At 38.8% G+C, this 22,697-nt stretch overlaps 1 protein-coding gene across 6 annotated transcripts in view; it reads left to right on the forward strand.

Moving 5' to 3' along the window:
* Positions 1-22,697, forward strand: part of SLC8A1 (solute carrier family 8 member A1) — a 718,740-nt gene that overhangs the window by 586,229 nt on the left and 109,814 nt on the right. For 4 of the 6 annotated variants that reach the window (XM_077282897.1, XM_077282895.1, XM_077282894.1 and 1 more), the window contains 3 exons: positions 2,656-2,762; positions 8,043-8,063; positions 14,180-14,197. In XM_077282897.1, coding sequence (XP_077139012.1) covers positions 2,656-2,762; positions 8,043-8,063; positions 14,180-14,197 — 146 coding nt within the window. Of the gene's footprint in view, positions 1-2,655; positions 2,763-3,137; positions 3,242-8,042; positions 8,064-14,179; positions 14,198-22,697 lie in introns of all 6 variants that reach the window. The other 2 variants (XM_077282899.1, XM_077282898.1) reach the window with 2 other exon arrangements.

Here is a 22,697-nt window from a genome sequence, read left to right on the forward strand (position 1 = left end):
AGTTGGGATTTATGAAATGTTTACGGCTGTATAGCGGCTACAGCATTTATGTATCACAGTACATAGCAGACTGCGGAATAAACTAACCATTGAAAATACACGAGTCTGTGACCAAACAGTCACAGAATAAGGCTTCTTTTGCACATACCGTTTTGGCGGCCCCAATAGATTTGGGCAGCAAAAATGGGCCGCAATAATTTCACGGTGCGCCATATGGCCGTGAGGGCCATATTTACGGCCGTGAAGAAAGATTGAGCTTGCTCAATCTTTTTCACGGCTTACAGACACGACCCCCATTGAAAATCAATGGGGCCGCAAAAACAACGGAGGCTTGTTTTTGCTGTGCGCCGTGACTTCCAGTTTTGCAGAACGCGGTTCTTTTCCCCCAATACTATTTCCTTAGTATTGGAAAACCAAAAAACAGCAATCCGCAAGTTTTTTGTGGCCCGTTATTGCAGCAGACCGTGAAAATTGCAGCAATATGGCCCACAAAAAAGGCCCGCAATAACGGGCCCCCCAAAAAAACGGTATGTGTAAAAGAAGCCTAAGAAGAGATCTATGGTAATATATAATAATATAATATAAAATATTACATTTTTATTTAAATTTGTTAAAATATTCAACCAATAAAAACATTTTACAAAACAAGTATATCTAAAAAAAAAAAAAAAAAAGTCATGGTTTAATGTTGATGTTTTTATCTGGATAGGTATGGAGCTATTACAGCATGGTCTGGTCTGTGCTTCTAAACCCCAACGCGCGTTTCACAGCTTTGGCTTCTTTCTGGGGGTCTGTCTGACCAGACCAGACCACGCAGTATTAGCTCCATACCTAACACCATCCTCCATGTATCCAGGTAAAAAAAACATCAGCATTAAACCAAGACTTTTCATGCTAACATTAGATAACAGTATTACGGTATATGAACATGTATAATATGTCTCATTATACATAGGTGAAATGAAACATAGAGCAAACTTATATGAGATATTATTATATATTTTATATATTGTATAAGGGGATCACATTATGCACTAGCACTATATACTGTATATACACTTACCTACCATCATTCCCTGCCAGTTCTATATATTTTCTGTATACATGTCAAGGTACTACTGCCTATATCATTTTGAACTCTTTTATGTTTATTTGGATATAAAAACAGGATTGAGTCTGCGTACATTGAATTAGATCCAATATCTAACAATATAGGTGGAGTCATTTTTTATCTAAAAACTTTTGTGAGATATTTCATATTACTATAGATATCAGGGAAGAATTTAATTCACTGAGGTTTATATACTGTATATATATATATATATATATATATATATATATATATATATATATATACTAAATATTTATTTCCAATGGTGATATACTCTACATTCCTATGTAATAGTACTCACAATAAGTCATAAACATATAAAGTCTGTACTTTTTTTTTTTTTATATCCTTGTTTTGTGAAAAAAATTTTCTTGAGTATTTTAATACACTTAAATAAAAATTGAATATATTAAATATATTACCATAGATCTGTTGTTTATCTACATTTGGTCACAAACTCATTAATTTTCATTATGAAGTGCTATGCTCAATTTTGGGGACAGATAGTTCTAAAGAATAAACTAGCTGTCTAATCTGTCAGTGAGCTTGTTTGGTAGCAGAGTTTGTAACACTTTTATTCTTCTTCTAAACGATCTTTGAAAGTTCAGCTCTTCAACTGGTCATAAATTAACTTGGAAGATAGTTCAAGAGAATTATGTACTGTGAAACACAGATGCTGTAGAAGACAACTGTCCAAAATATGTGTATTTAAAGGGAATCTGTCAACAGGTTTATGCTACCCCATCTGAAGGCAGAATAATGTAGGGGCAAAGACCCTGATTATAGCAATATGTCACTTATGGAGTGGCTTGCTGTCATTTTGATAAAATCTCGGCTTTATTTGCTCCTCATCTACCAGTTCTCTTAATGCTGAGCTCTTTATAGCTCTACCCTCACCACTGGCGGGTTATACAGGGCTCATGAATATGGTAGACTACCTAGCAGCAGGTTTACTAGTCCTATAGTGATAATCTCCTGCTGATAAAACAGTGATTTTATCAAAACTACATTAAACAGCCCAAGAAGTGACACATCACTGGAATCGGGGTGCCTGTCTCTACTTTACACTGCTCTTCAATTAGGTGTCGAAAAACATTGCTAAGATTCCCTTTAAGTAAATAACAATACCAAAGAAGGTGTGCATATCCCTTAAGTTATCAATAACTTTGGATCCAGCAGTAGAAAGAGACATTGGCCTAATTCAGGTGTTAGCTAAGGTAAACCATTTTTTGTGTCCCAATCAAGTTAAGAACCTGCGATGTAACATATTCTATCATGGAAAAAAATGTATGTTTTTTGCTATTATGAAAATGTAAAAAAAATTCTGGAATTAGGATGCTACATCAAATGATCTCAGATTTCATTGGTTTACTCAGAAAGTAGGCGTCTAGCTTTTAGTTGCCTGTCTCCTTCCTTGACTCTCCCTATTCTGTACTCCCGCTTTGTCTAGCTCTGCTTTCTGAATGCTATTGCCTCGTTGACTTTCTGCCTCTCTTTTGTCCTCTGCTTCTTCTCTTCAATCTTGCCTTTTCCTCTTCCTGCAGCAAAACCATATCAGTGAAAATAATTGATGATGAGGAATATGAGAAAAACAAGACCTTCTTCCTTGAGATTGGGGAACCTCGTCTGATGGAGATGAGTGAGAAGAAAGGTGGGGGATCTGCTCTAAGGCTGAGCCCTAACCAGTAACATGTTTGACTTACCACACTTGGTTGGCTTAATCCATTGTCTCATATGCACATGTCCATTTACGTATCTACAAGGGACCTTTGGCTTCAGAAGAACTCATTGTCTTGGCAAGTTACTTTAAGTAGCTAGTCAGCGAATTTTTTTTTTAAAGAACCTTACGTCAATAGGCTGTCCATTTTAAGAGCGTTTACTTAGATCACATTCTTTTGCCCCTCGAAATACTTACATGGATGTGTGCAGGTTCCTCTACTCATAATAACCATCAGGCTTAGATCAATGTTAAGGCATGTGTGTGAGATTGCAAACATCCATTTCCCTTTGTCTTGTGTCCCCACAGGAAGTACATTACCCTTAAAATACTTGACAGAGAGGAGTATGACAAAGAGTCCTATTTCTACCTTGTGCTTGAAGAACCAATCTGGATACGAGGAGGAATGAAAGGTGTGAGAGTATATTAAGACAAACCGAGCAGCTAAAAAAAAAAATCAACTTTCTCTCCTGTTTGTAATTCCCTACTCTCACAACTTGCTCTCTCTCCTCTTGCTTGGCATCTGAACTCTGTGCAACGCTTTCTGTACAGCCTAGCCAACTCTTTGTTGATACTCTCCTAAAGCTCTCTAATCAAACTTCATGTGTTATATACTTCAGGGTGTCTTTCGGATTGTGGAAATCAAGGGGTTAACACGGATCGAGAAAACTGATTGCTGCCTTAGCCCCTATCTGTAAAAGGATGTTTACTTAGTCATCTCTTCCTTCCTTCTATTCACTCCCACCTATACAAGTGCCATGTATAAGTATATAATTGCACAGTTGCCATCTTCTCCTGCAAAGGGTCCATATTAAGTAATCAAGTCACAGTAGTCAAGCTTATATAGCCGCTAGCCCCCTTGATATAAAAGCCTCCCCTACATAACCTATAAATAGCGAACAGACAATCCTCTGCTGCTATGTATTTCAATTCATGCAGTTTGTAGCTTGAGACCATGCGAAGAAAGCAGCCGTCATTATTGCATCAGGTCCATCAGCAATATAAGGCACAATAAATCGGGGAGGATTAGAAAAGAAGGGCTATGACCATATGTCACATCATTTCTACCCTTGTACTCAAACTGCTCACTGAAGTAGCTGGCTCCTCTGCTTGAAAAAGGGGTTCCTAGTCAAGCCACCCTCAATTACGTCCATACGACCAAATAGAGCCACCCTAATGGGTTTGAAAAACTGTTCAAGAGTCAAAAGCGCACACACATAGAGCAGTATCGCCTGGTAAGGAAAATAAGGCGGGAGTGTGTGCTCACCTGGTGGTATTGTGTGAAGGCCCACCACCTGTAGACACATGTATCTGCTGCTGTGGCCCAATGCTAACGGAGAGAAACCTCTTCCAGATGATTATAGTAGAGGAGGACAATAGCACGTTTAACGGGCTGCGCTGCTGTAAATAAGAAGTCTTTTGGTTTCCAACATGGGTCTGTATTGTCCCAATGTGTTTCAGCTCCAGACCAACGCCTTTCTCAATGTACATTTTTTGCCCTGAGAAAGGTGACGGTCCGGTGATGAAATGGGTTGGGACAATAAAGAACAATTTTGGAAAACAAAATACTTTTCGTTTACCTCAGTGCAGCCCATTCAGCACCCTAAAGGAGTTGAAGAAATATATTGTGATATATGAACTCTATGTCCCTCTTTTTTTAGGAGTTAAAATGAATAATAATGGTTCACATTCAGACAGACTTTAACCATTCTTACAATACATTGATAGCCATTTATCTGCAGAGGAAATGCCTGGCCAGCAAAGGATTCCCCTAGCAAAAGTGGGTGATGAGGCAACCACTTTAATCAGACCGTCCCCTTCCATCTCCAGATAATACATGATAAAGCATCTGTAATATTATAGAGAGATGTCAGAAGTTCTCATTGATTGGATTCAGAGTGCTGTTAGAGCGCTAGGCTTCAACTCTCATTGGTTTCTGTTAACTTCATTTGGGGTGGTGTTGGCCGTTAAAGGGAACCTGACAGGATGATTGTACACCTCAGACTAATGACACGTATGTATAGGCACTTTCTTGCTGATTAAATCCATACTTTGTAGAAATCCATTGTGCAGTTTTTGAGAAATCTGGTATTGAAATCAAATGAAAATTAGCCATAAATGCTCATTGTATTTGCAGCTCTACTGCCATGCCTCCCTATTCCCTGCCTGCCACTTGCCTAATGTGCCTGACTATCAGATCAGTGAAAGAGGAGTGACCTGTCAGTCAGACACAGGAGACAGGCAGTGGGTGGGAAATAGGGAGGAACGTCAGCTGCAAGTGCAATGTCCCTCTCCGAAGCACTTGCAACTCATTTGCATTATGATTTCAATACTGGATTTCTTGGAAACTACTAAGCTGATTTTTAGAGTTAAGGTATGGATTTAATCCGCATGAAAGCTCCTGTACATGCATGCCATTAGTTTGAGGTGTAAAATCCTCAACACAGGTTCCCTTTAAAGCCTGATGCTCGTCTTTTATTTCTCCTAAATGAAACCAATAAGCGCTAAAGGGGTGATGCCTTCTGTTGAATGTGACAGGCCCTTCATTCTGCACTAAAAACAGGGATCCTCACCGATGAGAATGTCTAACTTACCTCTATTAAATATTCTACAGTGTGGGCCATTTATATGGATAGACCTGGGTGGGCCATTTATGTGGATAAACCTAAATAAAATGGGAATGGTTGGTGATATCAACTTCCTGTTTGTGGCACATTAGTATATGGGAGGGGGAAAACATTTTTAAGATGGGTGGTGACCATGGTGGCCATTTTGAAGTCGGCCATTTTGGATCCAACTTTATAAATGGCCCATCCAGGTGTATCCATATAAATGGCCCACCCTATATAGTTAAAGGCACACTTTAAGGGCGCCGTCAGACGGCCATATTACTCACGCAAGGATCGCATTGTAATCCTCGGACTGGCCGTCCGCTCTCCTGATCTGAGCATAACAGCATGTGTTTCTATGCAACTGTCACGCTCAGGTCATGAGAGCCGCCGGCCAGTCCGAGCATTGCGATACCATCCTCACGCGAGTAATACGGCCATCTGACTGCACCCTTAAACAAACATTTTAACAGCATCATACATAGGAAATTGTGTCACTATAGGTGAAACATTGGTTTGTCTTTGATACATCATTCCTACTATTCAAGAGTCATATCGGCCATGTTGAGCCATATTACTAGGGTCTTATGATCAGTAATGCCGTCCTTTCAAAAAGACACCATCATTTGTGGTTTTTTTTTTACTAATAAGGGCATGTGTATGATTAATTAACACATTAATAACATTATAAATGCTAACTCTAATAACAATTTCTAATTCCATCCTGCATGCAGATTTCATGTATTAAATTTGCATGAAATTAAATTTTAAAAGTTAACGGATACTAGAGAGAATAAAAACATAAAATAACAAAAAGAAAAACATTTCATCATTTCAATCTTGCATTCTTTGAGTTGTTTCCTAAAACTGATCTGGCTTCAATTCTATCAGGCATATAATTATATATCCAGAGGATGAGTATCTTTTGGCCAAGTCATTAGCTTGCTTAATTAGGGCTAATGTAGATATGTCAAAATCTGTGAAATAAAATATAATTGTTGAGGACTTTCACTTTAGCTGTTACCCCCAAAAATAGAAATTAGGCCAATTGCATATCTTCATTAAACACATGATTTTCTGGGTCTTTGGGTAGGATACAAACACTTCTTAATTAGTGAACATGCATAATAATTATAGCAATCATTGCATAAATGTAATGCCAAAAGAGACTTGGCTGGGTAATAAAACGCACCAGGTTGCTCATTTGCATTATAACCCTAAGATAATTTAACAGCACTGTGTTTCCTTATGGAACAGGCCTAAGATGTTACTTAATTAGAGCCTTGTGGTGTTATTGTATATATTCTACTACGCCTTGCATTGTTTGACAGGCTTTTAATTAATATTTCTTAGTAAAAGAATTATGTATTTTAAATGAACTTATTTATTACTACTCATGATTGTGCAATGCCTTTTTAGGATCTTTGACACAATGAACAATAAAAATGGTATAAAACAATACATTTTAGGAATTAGTGCTAAAAATTTTCACATAATATGAAAAATACAATTTATTTAGGAAGGGAATCTTAGCAGTTAAATAAAATAGCCAATCATTATGCAAAGGCAAACGATTAATTGATATGACATTATTTGTTCTAAGCCATAATATGGCTCCTATGAGGTCAGGCTGTCCATTTATATGTCTCTAATCTCATGGCGAGGCGCATATAATCTGGTTTATCAAATTCCAAAAAGAATCGTGGCATGCTCCAACAGAGGCCATATTCATCCTGAGAAGCTTTGTTTTTACCCCAAAGAAACCCAGTAATATATACCACCATGTGTATCATAATATGGTAGGCAAGGTGCAGCACTAGACCACTTCTAAAAAAAAATGATAACTTTACAGGATAGGTCACCCCAAACACGACAGCATATTTTTCATAGACCCATGAAATAAGTAAAGCAGTTAAGTTAAAGGGAATCTGTCGCCAGGTTTTTACTACCGCATCTGAGAGTAGAACAATGTAGGAGAAGAGAGTCTGATTCCAATGATGTATCACTTAGTTTACTGGGTGCAGTAGTTGTGACACAATCAGAGTTTTTAGATGTAGCAGAGCTCAGAAACTTGACACTGCTGATACCACAGCTCTCTATGTAAATTGTGTATTAACAGAGAGCTACTTATCAGAATAAGGGGGCGTGGTTGGACCAGTGCTCACAGGAGCTGTAGTCCAGGCAGTGATAATCTCTTGGTGATAAGACATTCATTGTATTGAAACAACAGCATACAGCCTAATAAGTGATACATCAATGAAATCTGTGTTTCAGCTCCTACCTCAAGCTGTCCTTAGATTACATAGCAAAAACCTGCCAACCGATTCCCTTTAAGTATCTCAATAATTTTTTTTTTTTACACTCGGAGGTGGACACCTGGATAAAATGTAAATAAACTTATCAATTCACTAAAAACAAGGCCAAACATTATCATCTAGCATGGAAACGTTTTCTGTCCTCTTCATAAATAATGATCCTGCCCACAAGGTGATTGCGCTGAGTGTCCCTAGCCATACAGTTCTTCTTTCTGTGGACCGATTCTCCATTATCACTATTCATTTGTGTTTCTTATCCTTTGTCTGTCTTCTATGTGTTCTCTTTACAGCCCTGTTGTTGAATGAGCTTGGTAAGCATTTCATTTCCTTTGTTCCCATCTTTTCAATTTCCTTGTCTGACCTAAATTGATGCTTTGCCCTCCTTTTTTGCTGTCTTATCTCATTGTATACAATTATTTAATGTGATTTACATGTTACTTTGTAATGTGCCTGTGCTGGACCAGGAGTTTGTACAGTAAGATAAGATGTAGGTGTTGCGCTCATGCAGATCTATTCATGCAAACTTGCAGATAACTAAGGTTTAAAGGTACCGTCACACTAAACGATATCGCTAGCGATCCGTGACGTTGCAGCGTCCTCGCTAGCGATATCGTTTAGTTTGACACGCAGCAGCGATCAGGATCCTGCTGTGATGTCACTGGTCGCTGAATAAAGTCCAGAACTTTATTTGGTCGTCCGATCGCTGTGTATCGTTGTGTTTGACACCAAAAGCAACGATACCAGCGATGTTTTACACTGGTAACCAGGGTAAACATCGGGTTACTAAGCGCAGGGCCGCGCTTAGTAACCCGATGTTTACCCTGGTTACCAGCGTAAAAGTAAAAAAAACAAACAGTACATGCTCACCTGCGCGTCCCCCAGCCTCTGCTTCCTGACACTGACTGAGCTCCGGCCCTGAAGTGAAAGTGAAAGCACAGCGGTGACGTCACCGCTGTGCTGTTAGGGCCGGAGCTCAGTCAGTGTCAGGAACCAGACGCTGGGGGACGCGCAGGTGAGCATGTACTGTTTGTTTTTTTTACTTTTACGCTGGTAACCAGGGTAAACATCGGGTTACTAAGCGCGGCCCTGCGCTTAGCAACCCGATGTTTACCCTGGTTACCCGGGGACCTCGGCATCGTTGGTCGCTGGAGAGCGGTCTGTGTGACAGCTCTCCAGCGATCAAACAGCGACGCTGCAGCGATCTGCATCGTTGTCGCTATCGCTGCAGCGTCGCTTAATGTGACGGTACCTTAAGTGAAATGTCTAATGAAAAATGAACTGTTTATTCATTAAACATAGATTTACTGTCGTGCTGTGATTAAAGATCTTCGCAGAGTCGGTAATGGGACAGTTGTGTTCCACAAATCCATTTAAATCAAGAAGCCCGGCTCTAGGGGCCGTAAATTGTCATCCTACAGTATCCAACATCACCGAGCCAACTCTGTCCTCATAGACCATTTAACAGTCCAGAAACTGGTAATTAGTATTTACTCTTCAGTCAGGGACTTCCCTTATCCGAGATCATTAATTGCCCAAGGGGCTCCACTGAACAACGCAAATGTGCAGTTTAGTATTTTCCAATATTGATTCGTCAAAGTGCAACTATCATGGAAAGTGAACAGGAGTAATGCTCGTCAAACGGATCAGTATGTATTATTTTAATTAACATTATTTTTTCAAATTACCATTAATTAGACCAACCAGTCTTTTGCCCTAGTCACATTCAATAAATAGTTTAATTAAAGATCTGACCTAGAAGATAGTAATTAAAATAGTTGTAGGCTGCTTTACATAAAAGAACTCAGAAAGTTTTGGAAGATTAACGTTTGTCTTGTTTAAAATAAAAAAAGACCTGTTACCAAAACTTAAATGGGTTGTCCTGCTAACAAAGTATATTTGAATCAATAGCTCTCGGAATAATAGCAATTTCTACAATTGGATGTATTAAAATTAGTGATGAGCGAGTGTGCTCGTTACTCGAGTTTTCCCCGCAGATGCATGATTTGCGGCTGCTAGACAGCCTGAATACAGGCAGGGGCACATTTATAAGATTATCTTAGAAAAGTAACATTTTATAACACATCCTATTGTGGGACTTATTATTATTCCATGATTTATTGATTAAAATGTACTTTTTTTCCTTACAACCCCTTCATCATCCCTTTGTCATCATTTATCTATATAAAAAATATCAGGAGCTCTTTTTTTAACCAAAACCAGCAAGTGAACTGTAGACAAAGATGGCACCATGTTGTTGAACCAATGTTATTCATTCTACTAATTCTTCAGTTTCAGAAGGGGGCATTCAGAAAGGGCAATAAACACATACTTTGTAATAATAAATGAATCTATTTGTCCTATTCCATAAATCATGGCAATAACTATTTACAAAAATAAATGGTCCATTTGATATGTACAGTTAACAGTTTATCGTTTTACTTGAGTGAAAAGGTAAAGTAATTAATAATTAGGGCAGAAAAAGAAAACAACGAGGGCAGGGTGACACTACTATATAGTGTGGGCTGTTCTACACATAAAGTCCAATTTCCCAGATGACAGGAAGTGTTTACTACTCCTTCAGTACTACTACAGGAGAGGTTTTAGGCCTTGAGACCACCATCACCATTTTCTAGTATGGCAACAGGATAAGAGTTATGTGTATTCTGGCTAATGCAACAAAACATAGAAATAATACTAAGGAACCAGTGAGCACCATATTCTCATTCCCTATGAGGAGTCTTAGGGTTGGAGCCACTTCTCTGTGACACTAGTGTGTCCTCCTTATGACTTGATTGACATCTTTTTAATAAGTCACCACCAGCAGCCTCGGGTACATGCACAATGGCCACAGCGTCATCTGCACACTGTATGTGTCAGAATGCCACTGAAGGTGGCTTGTGATGACATGAAAATGTCAGTCAAGCCAAGGGAACGACTGGCCAGTTTGACTCTATAATAGAGGTGCTCCACTCCCATTACTTCTTACATGCCATTAGAATATGCAGTAGTGCTCTGTGCTGTTTTCTTTGTTTTGCTGCATCGGATATCATGGTCAACCTGTTACCTTCTTGGATAACATTTCATTTGTAGTTAGGCGCCTATATTATCAATCCTGACTGGTTTCCTTTCAAGTGTAGAATGACTTTGAAGTCACAGAATCATACTACACCACTGAAACCCAAATTTTTTTTGCTCTGTATAAATAAAAGCATAGATTAATGGATCTCTTCACGCAACCCCCAGGGCACGATTCAGTCACTGCTCTTTGGCCATGGACAGGAGTTGCGTGAACTTCCTTACCCTCCAGAATTTCCTTACCCTTTGGGATCTCGGGCTCAGCTTATTAGCTGGGCTGGCGAGACATCATCTATAACTTGCATATTGCTCAGATGATGTCAAGGCAGGCCAACTAATCGAACGTTGAACCACAGAACTCTGACCTGTACCGTGGACCGTGGTTGAGCAAAGCGATATGTTCATCTCTAATGAGAAGGCTACTTCTCATGGCTAACTAATGTTTACATTTTTTGCTGCTCAACAACACATTTTTCATGTTTTTTTTTAATATAAATGTCCATTACATGTTCTATAAGGATATCTAGGGTTTTGATTATTCCTGTTGTTGCAGGTTAATTTATGTTTTCCCTCAATATTTTTTTAGGAATAGTTCCAGTTTGGCAGCTTCATTATTTCAATTTTCATAATAGGTTTCTGCCCTAATCTTTTGTGACATTGATAGTAATCCTATTCAGTTCTTCCCAAAGCCATTTGGAATAAATTTCTCATAAGCTTGCCTTTAAAAAGTTAACTCTGCCCATAAAGTAATTTGCAAACCACAAAGATGTCGTAAAACGACAGCAAATACTGTGCAATGTGTCCAGTTCTAACATTAAGAAGATCAGAAGGATAATTTGAGTGGACCCGAGGGTTCTTCCGATAATAATAATGCGATTTGCATCATATCATACAAATCTACATAAAAAAGAATATACGAGCATTCACAGAAGCTTTATTACATGAAACAGCACGACTAGTAAACAGCCAAAATAAACACAAGCAAAATTAATGGGAGCAGTAGAGTTTCTGCTGCTCTCCTGCTGTACTGGAAATGACCCTTCGATTGACAGAGATGTGTTATTGGTATTTTGTAAAGAAGTTAACTGTAAAACTGTATAAAAGGAAAAAAAAATCAATTCTGTTCAATTTTTCATAGATGAAAATGTTGAGATAGCCATATGGAAGGGGGAAATTATAGTGAAAAATACATTTAATTTGGAGACAGTATGTTCAGTGCTCCAAAATAAGGTAGCAGATGTTTGTGAATGTAACATGATGAATACAAGCCTATTGCAAATTGCATATATATTTATATACATACTGTGCATATACACATACTGTATACATAGTTGTATGTGCAATGCAAGAAGCAATTCGAAAATGTAAAAAAGTTTACAATCCATCACATTTTGTCAAAAAATTCAGGAGACTAAATAAATTGCAGCAGTTTGGTAATGTCACTTAGCTTTGGTGCTCTTTGTTCACTGCAGACCACTCTTCGGCTTTTTCCCCACAAACATACTAATCTTGGATCAGTGGCAGTCAGAGGAGGACCCCGCTACGAGAGCAGTATATGGGCCCTTTGTTGTCCAATTGCTCATCATATGCACAACTCCACCTGCTTTGGAGGTAGAAGTGGCCACTTTGCACCTGTGCGGCTGCACTCATTGCATCAATATGTCCACCGCTGTCTTCGATCCTTTTCCATCACTTGTGGGCACACTCTATATACAGCTATATTGACCCACAATTGGTTTGAATGTGGGCAGAATAGTTTTATCTGTTACTGTGTGTGGAGCACAAGTTGCTCTTTACTAAAGAAATGTGGAAGAACGATCCAAATGATATATATTGGGAGATCTTTTTAATCAGAAAAGCAAATAACATCTGGAGGAATTTCAGTCAATGTGATCTACTGATCTATGGTCTATTGGACCCTTTCTCCTGAATAGAATGTGATCTTCTCACATGTAAGGTATTTATAACATATTTGAACAAAATTTCCACTTTAAAGTGTACCTCCTATTCTTGATGAAGTGTACAAGATGTTGGATTTTACAGATACAGCCGGCTGCTCCTCCTGTCTTCCTGCAGTAGCCCGTAGAAAGCTGGCCATACACATTAGATAGCTGTATCATTTGGCCTAACATCTGTTTCTATACATGGGAGAAGTAAGCCCTCCTGTGTTTTCTATGAAAGAGCCGAAGCTGGAGGAGTCCATTATCTCTGCCGCAAACCAAAGAATTGGCCATTGAAATTCAACAGGTTGGATTGGGAAGCCCCCAAGCACATCAGATGATCAGCCACTCCCACCAAAATTGAGGTTTCTGGCCTTAGCTTTTGCAACACTTCTTTGTTTCCTGCCTCCTAAGTCTCCTTATTCACTCTATGTGCTGTAACATTTATTGACTGTACCAAGTTTCCTATTATAAAATGAGGATGCTTTAGTTAGACTTTAAGGAAACCTGTCACCTTGGAAAACAATATTTACTTGCAGATATAGGGTTAAACTGAAAGTAAATAGTGTTAGTTACAGTGCTGACCGGACACCTTACTGAAAGTGCAGCTGACAATTTATTTCCTCCTGGGAACCGCAGGCTTTCAGTCATGGGGACATGCCTGGAGTGGTTACAGTCACCGCTCAAAACATCGCTCACTATACTGTGAGTGTTGGCTATAAGCACTCCCCAACACTTAGATTGACATCTTGCTCTTTACAGATGGGCTGATCCGTTAACTGTCAATCAAAGTCCCGGGGCATGCTTACAGCCGCCTCTCACAGTATAGTAAGTGGTGCTTTAAGGGGAGCCACTCTGTCCACACCCCCATGACTGAAAGCCAGTGGCTCCCAGGAGGAATTAAGTTTATTTTGTCCCGATAGCCACATTTTTAATAAGGCTACCAGGCAGCACTCCGTGCATCACCCTCATGACTGAAAGCCCGCAGCTTTCAGGAGGAAATAAGTACCTTCTCTCCCAGTAGTCCCATTCCATGCATGACCCTCACGACTGAAAGCCGGCGGCTTTCAGGAGGAAATAAATGCATTCTCCCCCGATAGTCTCACTTTCAGTAAGGTGGGCAGGCAGCATAGGAACGCTGGTTAATAGTGTTTTCCAAGGTAGCAGGTTCCTTTTAAATTGCTGAAAGGAAACAGTAGGTGTCCTCATTCTTTTTTTTTATGCAAACTTGGAAGTATGTTTTATAAATTTAAAAAATCTATTAATTTAAGAATCAGGACTGTATATTGTCGGCATAAATTGTGAATTCCTGATTCAGTCATATGGCATAAGTGCTTTGTGACATGTTACAAGGAAAATTGTGGTTTCACTAATATATGTTTTCTTTCTCTTTTGTCTTCACTGTGCACTAGGTGACTTCACTATTACAGGTACGTGTCCCATGTATATTGCTTTTTCTGATGAAGTTGATTTCAATTCTTGTTGTGTGTTTTTGGTGTTATCTTTAATTAATATTATTATCTCTTTCAAAGGAAAAGTTCTGTTTGGTAAGATGTAAAAGTGTGTGCTGCTCCCTCAACACTCCTGTTTCTATCCCAGCCACTCTTGCATTGGTTATTGTACATCACAATTAACACTACATGTGTTTTATGTGTGTATTACTGACGGATTATTGTCTTAACCTTAATTGTCATTGTAGGGGTAGTGACGCTCCAGTATTTTCATTTTCAGCTGATCATTCTGAAATCAAAAATATATCCTATATGCAATAATAATGACAATCTTTATTTATATAGCGCCAATATATTCCGCAGCACTTTACAATTGAACAGTTCATATACAAGTCATAAGTAACAACATTAAAATAATACAATAATTAAGCACAGATAAATGCTTTATTATGTTTTTTTTTTAACTAAGCAGCAACATCATAAATAATAGCATTTCTTTGTTCCAACTTCTATCAGTGTATGGCTCTGTTCACATCATCATTTTTATGTTTTTATCAGAGTTTTTTATAGCAAGAATAATGCTGCCATCAAAAATATCAAGAAACTATGATGGATCCTATCATAAGTCAATGAGTCCTTAGGATCCGGCATGAAAGCCAAGACTAGGAATGTTCACACAAAGTTTATCTTTTTTGAGAGAGATAAATCCGATGTGGTTTTCTTGAGAAATCCACTTTAAGAATCAGTGTTCTTTTTTGCCAGTGTTTATGGATGTGATGTGAATTTTTACGTTTTCTGACGCAGTTTTGAATTAAGATATTGAAGCATTTTTTCCAAATGCTTTGTGCAGCCATTTGACTTGAGTGTCCATAATTACGGTAATTCCCATCTCATGACTACTTTTTTTTTTTCCTTCTTCAAAATCCACATAGAAAAAGAACCTCAGAGTGGACATAGCCTTGAATTTTTCATGCGAAAAGCACTAAAGAAAATTCTCCTTTTTTACGGAGTTTGTGGAGCAGTTTTGAAGCATTTGGGGAAAGTTTGGAACAGAATCCATCACAATCTGTTTCAAAGAAGTGACATTCACTTTTTTTTCCACTAGGTTTTTTTCAAAAATCTTGAGAAAAAGTACGCTTAAAAAAAACTACTCAAAGGGTATGTGCAGACGGCATCTTTAAGACCCAAGTGCATTGACCTAAGTTTTCCCAGGTAAAACCGCTTCAGAAAAAAAGCCAGCAATCTTTTTCCTAAAGCAGCTTTGCTGGCAGATATATTCTGCAGAAACATTTTTTTTCTGTAATTTAAACAATAATTGATGAACGGCTTCTTAGCAGAAGCTGCGGGGAGAATGAACATTCTACTTCTTTTAACCACCTCCTAGCTTCTGAACCTTGAAGCAGTTTAAAGAAGTAACGAAAGACTAAGCTTACACAGCAAGGTCATTTTTACATTGCTGTGCATTCTGTTTACTTTTTGCTGTGGTTTAGCACTTTTTTAGGCGAGTTCCAGGTGGAATCTGCCTGATAAAGAATTGAGTGCACATATCCATACTAAATAGCTAAGTGCATTTCCCATAAAAATGAATAGGAAGAGTTTTCTAAGCATTTATTTTTGTAGCAATTTGGGGGAGGATTTAGGAGGAGATCAATTTTAAAAAAACTCTGTGAATGTAGCCTTTAGGTATGTTCACGCGGAGTTGCTTGACAATTAAATGCAAAATGCATGCAACAAGTTTATTTGAATGAGAAACACGCCATAGTGCACGTCGCCTTTTTCTCTGAGTGTTTTCTATTGAGTTAAAAAAGCATCATGTAAATTGTTTGGTGCGTTTTCTACACTGAAAATAAGCCAAAATGTGCCTTTTTTGCACTAATAATGATAATCTTAATAATAATCTTATATTTGAGAGTTTTGGTAAGGTTTTTGCATCAGAAATGCATCAAAACACACCTGCTACACCCTAAATTATAATTAAAAACACCTGACTCAATAGTTCCCACTGTAGCTTTCCAGCACCGGGGTCCTGGATACAAATCCCACCAAGGACAACATCTGCAAGGAGTTTGTATGTTTTCCCCGTGTTTGCTTAGGTTTCCTCCAGATTCTCTGGTTTCCTCCCTAAAGGTACCTTCACACGAAACGACTTTGTAACGATATCGCTAGCGATCCGTGACGTTGCAGCGTCCTCGCTAGCGATATCGTTTAGTTTGACACGCAGCAGCGATCAGGATCCTGCTGTGATGTCGCTGGTCGCTGAATAAAGTCCAGAACTTTATTTGGTCGTCCGATCGCCGTGTATCGTTGTGTTTGAAAGCAAAAGCAACGATACCAGCGATGTTTTACACTGGTAACCAGGGTAAACATCGGGTTACTAAGCGCAGGGCCGCGCTTAGTAACCCGATGTTTACCCTGGTTACCAGCGTAAAAGTAAAAAAAACAAACAGTACATACTCACCTGCGCGTCCCCCAGCGTCTGCTTCCTGACACTGACTGAGCGCCGGCCCTAAAGTGAAAGTGAAAGCACAGCGCTGACGTCACCGCTGTGCTGTTAGGGCCGGAGCTGTCAGTGTCAGGAAGCGGACGCTGGGGGACGCGCAGGTGAGCATGTACTGTTTGTTTTTTTTTACTTTTACGCTGGTAACCAGGGTAAACATCGGGTTACTAAGCGCGGCCCTGCGCTTAGCAACCCGATGTTTACCCTGGTTACCCGGGGACCTCGGCATCGTTGGTCGCTGGAGAGCGGTCTGTGTGACAGCTCTCCAGCGATCAAACAGCGACGCTGCAGCGATCGGCATCGTTGTCGCTATCGCTGCAGCGTCGCTTCGTGTGAAGGTACCTTTACTCCAAAGACATACTGATAGGGAATCTAGATTGTGAAGGGTTTTTTATATGTTGATTTTTTAGCCAAAAAAATCTAATGTAAAAAAACTTTGTGTGAACAGACCTTGGGAATATATATCTAACGTACCTCGTCTACATTTTCACACTATATTTTAGAAAAATTTGACATTTTTTAATGCATTTTTTTCATTTTCTAACTCACTGAAAAAGCCATGAGTGATCCACTTCTATTGTTTCAATTTCTAAAAAATGTGTGTGAGCTAACATAAATTTATTTCTAATGAATGTGTGACACGACATAACAATATATAATATCGTGTGATGACCATTGGAAAAGGATTTATATAAAAATTGAAAAGAAGCATAAATAACATGCACATGCATAATATCTACAGTGCATACATAAGGTACAACAAAATTGATAAAAGTGATTTTCCAAATTTGACACAAAATGCCACTTTCGGCAATACTGCAGTCTCCGAATTATTCAACCACTTCATCATAAATGTCTTTAGTACTGGTGGTTATGATTAGCTGTAAATGTGATGCATAGTCAGACAATAACTTCTGCCAGTGTTTCTAAGGAATCATATCTTATTCCTCACAGCCAAATGCCTCCATTTCACCAGTATTATTGGTTGTCTTGCTGTAGTCATTTTCTTCAAATTCCAGTAAAACATTTTCTATGAGGTTCAAGTGAGGCGACTCATAGGTAATCCAAAATCTTCCAGAACCAAGCATTGGTGGACATTGACATGTGCTTGGGATCAATGTCCTATTGGATGGTCCAATGACACTCAAGTGTCAGCTTCCTCACAGGGGGTAACTAGTTTTCTTCTAGGATTTTCTGATACTTGATTGAATCCTTCTTGCCGTCTACATCTGCAGGTTTCCAGTGCCTGAGAAAGCAAAGCTGGTGCAGAGCATCACCAAGCTACCCCCATGTTCCACTGTAGGCAGGGTGTTCTCTTCAGCATTTACTCATTTTTTCGATATACCATTGATCTATAGGCATGCAGAGTAACAGTTTTTCTTCACAAAACAGAATCTCAAAGCTTCTGTGGCTTATCTATACAATTTTGAATAACTTGGATCAGACCTTTCTTGTGCTTTTGGGTCAGAAGAGGTGTATATCGTGGAGTCCAGGCATAGAGACTATAAGCGTTTAGTATATTAGGATATGTATATTATATTAGGATATGTGCACACAACATCTATAAGATGTGGTCAGGTCACAGGTAACCATTTGGTGGCTTTGGAAATCTGATGCAGTTAAGAGTCATTTTTACATTGCCGTGCATTTGATTATTCTTTTTAGCGTTTCTTTAGTACTTTTTAGGTGGGTTACGCTGTGGTCTCGCCACTAAAAGCAGTCATTTGCACATACTCTTACTGTGAAAACTGAAACCTCAATGCCTGCTTACACAAAATCATAATGGGAGCCTTTTGCAGTCACTCAAGGGCTTTTGACCACCTGCCTACCCAGGAATCTGATGGTTTTACTTTAAATTTGCACACTCGTCTTCCAACTGTATATCTAGGAACATTAAATGCCTTTTCTATCTTTTTACATCCTTTTCCTTGTTTGTGCAAGGCAATGATCTTTTCTGTTAACTTGTTGGACCACTCTATAGACTTAGGCTGTGGTCACATGTTGAAACCAAGTTGTATTTTTTTGCACCATTTTGTGATAATTGTCTAATATTGCAATAAAAATATTGTAGTTCTACAATGATCGTGGCAAAAAAATTGAACACAATCATAACGTGAATGCAGTCCTTGCCATAATTCTAACATGCATTCAAGCTTCATAGTCAATAAACCCTTAGCTAGTCCAGGTATTTGATGTGTTTGATATGAGAGAGTACTTGATTAATTGGATCATGTTTGCTTAAGACACATGATTTACAGATTTGTTCTCATGGGGAACTCTATTCAGAGGTAGAATATTTGAGACTGGAGAAAGTTTGTACATTTTGCTAATAAAGTTAATTTGTGATGGGGGTTGAGTAATTTTGATTGCTTCTCGATAGATGGATAACACACTTGTTAGTCACTTACTTACACATCAGTTACCCTTAGACATCCTTATAGCAAGTATTAGTTCTCACACCCTCCACAGGAAATTTTTGCCTAAATAGATTAGTTTCCAGGGACAGAGTGTAAATCATGGAAGGAGCTCTTTGTAGGTTAAAGACAATCTAACCGCATTAAGGACAACTTTGGACACTTGTAACATAAAGCAGAACACACTTGTACAGTCACTGTTATGTACATGAGTTGTTACGTGCAGTGTAATAATAAATCCGCATTTTTCCCCAAAAAACTTTCCATTTTAAAGCTGGACAGGAGCTTAACTTTAATAGTAACTAATTCATATTAGCCTATAAATACACAGCAGCTCAGCCATTTAATAGCACTGGTAAGTGACACAGTTACATCCTTTTATAAACATTTCATTAGAAACATATCCATTGACCTTCACGAAAGTAAATAATTGGTCCATGTATTTTTTGCTATGTGATAGTCTTAAAATGCACAAACAATCGTAAAAGCTATCGCATAAAGGAAACACCAAGAATAGTTCATTAATGTACAATAAATACCTAGAATCCATAGTTACTGTATATACATAACCATCTATGGCTACTAACTCTACATAAAAACATAGGTGGAAGACTGAAGTTTTGCACACCAGTCTTCAATCACTGGCCGATTGGAGGATGATGTGCCAGAAAATTAAATCTTTTGGGCTGTCCGTACTGTGGAGTATATAACCTATGATAGCCATGAGCGTAGTTTTAATTTGCAATGTATGGCACTTTTTGACACTATAGTAAATTTGTTGCACGATGATTAATCACATCAATCTCTAACTAAGCCCCAGGGCTAGGGCCAGCGCGAAGGGGAAAAAAAGTGGCAACATTTTGTTTCAAATACTACTTGGAACAAATTTTGTGACTTTTTATTGTCAGTTTACTGGTGTAGAGGGGATGATAAAATTTCTCTGTACTGTCTAGAATAGTAACAGAAGTGTCATGTACCAGAATCATTGGGTCTGTCCTACTGTCTATGGGATGCTTGGTAGGCATACGGGTCGTGCTGCATCAAAAAGTGTTGGTTATCCCGCTGGTGAGATCCTACTTATGTGGCTTCTGTAAAGCAGGACAGTTCACCTTATCTACAGTGGAGATTGCATTCTGGGAAGTGTTATCTTTACACGAGCACTGAACATTAATCTGATATACAGTGGGGAAAAAAAGTATTTGATACACTGCCAATTTTGCAAGTTTCCCCACCTATAAAGAATGGAGAGGTCTGTAATTTTTAACATAGGTACACTTCAACTGTGAGAGACAGAATCTTAAAAAAAATCCAGAAAAGCACATTGTATAATTTTTACATAATTAATTTGCATTTTACTACATTAAATAAGTATTTGATACAATAGAAAAACTGAACAATTAGAGGACAGACGTTTCTTGTAGTTCTTGACCAAGTTTGCACGCAATCCAGAGCTGTCATTGGGCAACATTGAGCTTCGGCTTCCTTCAAAGATTTTCTTTTGGATTCAGGTATGGAGACTGTCTAGGCCACTCCAGGACCTTGAAATGCTTCTTACCGAGCCACTCCTTAGTTGCCATGGCTGTGTATTTTGGGTCCTTGTCATTCTGGAAGACCAAGCCATGATCCATCTTCAATGCTCTTACTGAGGGAAGGAGGTTGTTGGCCGAAAACTCACAATACATCGCAATATATGACCATTTCAATCCTATCTTCAATATAGTGCAGTGATCCTGTCCCGTTTGCAGAATAGCATCCCCAAAGTATGATGTTTCCCCACCATGCTTCACGGTTGGGACAGTGTTTTTAGGGTTGTACTCATCCTTCTTTATTCAAATACGGTGAGTGGAGTTGATACCAAAAAGTTCTATTTTGGTCTCATCTGACCACTTGACCTTCTCCCATACTTCCTCTGGATCATCCAGATGGTCCTTGGTGAACTTCAAACGGGCCTTGACATGCGGTGGTGTGAGCAGGGGGACCTTGCATTCCCTGCAAGATTTTAATCCTTGTTTGCTTAGTATGCAACTAACCGTAATATTTGAGACTGTGGTCCCAGCTTTGTTCAGGTCATTGAGCTGGTCCTCCTGTGTAGTTCTGGCCTGAATCCTGACCTTTATCAGAATCATCCTTACCCCATGGGGCAAAATATTGCACTGAGCCCCAGACCGATCATCTTGTGTTTCTTGTGTTGTTGCCCTCTTACCAAGCTGCTTGCCTATTGTCCTGTAGCCCATCCCAGCCTTGTGCAGGTCTACAATTTTGTTCCAGGTGTCCTTACACAGCTCTTTGGTCTTGGCCATGGTGGAGAGGTTGGAGTGTGATTGATTGTGTGTACAGGTGTCTTTTATACAGGTAATGAGTTCAAACAGGTGCAATTAATACAGGTAATGAGTGCAGAGTAGGAGGGCTTCTTAAATGAAAACCATCAGGTCTGTGAGAGGCAAAATTCCTGATGATTGGTAGGTGATCAAATACTTATTTCATGCAATAAAATAATATTTAATAATCGTACAATGTGATTTTCTGGTTTTTACTTTTAGATTCTGTCTCTCACAGTTGAAGAGTACCTACGATAAAAATTACAGACCTCTCCATTATTTGTAGGTGGGAAAACTTGCAAAATTGGCAGTATTTCAAATACTTATTTTCCCTACTGTATATTAGATTAATGTTCAGTGCTCGGTGTAAAGATAACACTTCCCAGAATGCAATCTCTGTAGAGACAGGGAACTAACAGGTAGTGCGATTTCAGCACTGAAGCCTGCAGATTTGTAAATGTAGCTTTAGGATATATACACACAAAGTGTTTTTCAGACTGATTTGACATGGAATCTGACTGAAAAAGCATCTCAAACCCGCCGTCAGAAATGGTCTACAGCAATTTCCAAACGTCATTGCTGTGCACGTGTTCCATCTTTAATTACTTCTTTTAACCACTTAAGAGTTCGGGAACTCTGAAGTGATTAAAATAAGAAGCATGCTCATTCTTACATAGCGTAAAATGAAGAGAAACCATGCTGGTGGCGGAGGGGCGACAAAAAATGTGAGCAAGCGAGTCCACATTAGGCAAAAGACCGTTGTTTTCCTGAAGCAGCTTCAACCAGAAAAACTCAGCGGGAAAGGAAATGTCTCATGAATATAACCTTAGATAAGAATACAGCATGTAGCCCAGGATCAGTACAAAATAAATAAAGTAAAGTATTTCAAAAGTTATATAGCTTTAGGTAGACATGCACACTATTCCTATTCAAGAGTCATATCGGCCATGTTGAGCCATATTATTAGGGTCTTATGATCAGTAATGCCGTCCTTTCAAAAAGACACCATCATTTGTGGGGGTTTTTACTAATAAGGGCATGTGTATGATTAATTAACACATTAACTGCACTCTTTTTAAAAGGTTTACAGGATTCATATACATAAAGCGTATACACTTCATTCAAATAAAAATAGCACAAACAGGTTCAAATTTCCAATACACGTTGTAGGAGGTGCTATGCACAAATGTGTCCTTCTCAAGGGCATATACAGGTCCTTCTCAAAAAATTAGCATATAGTGTTAAATTTC

Source organism: Ranitomeya variabilis, chromosome 2 (assembly GCF_051348905.1).
Source record: "Ranitomeya variabilis isolate aRanVar5 chromosome 2, aRanVar5.hap1, whole genome shotgun sequence".
Lineage (NCBI taxonomy): Eukaryota > Metazoa > Chordata > Amphibia > Anura > Dendrobatidae > Ranitomeya > Ranitomeya variabilis.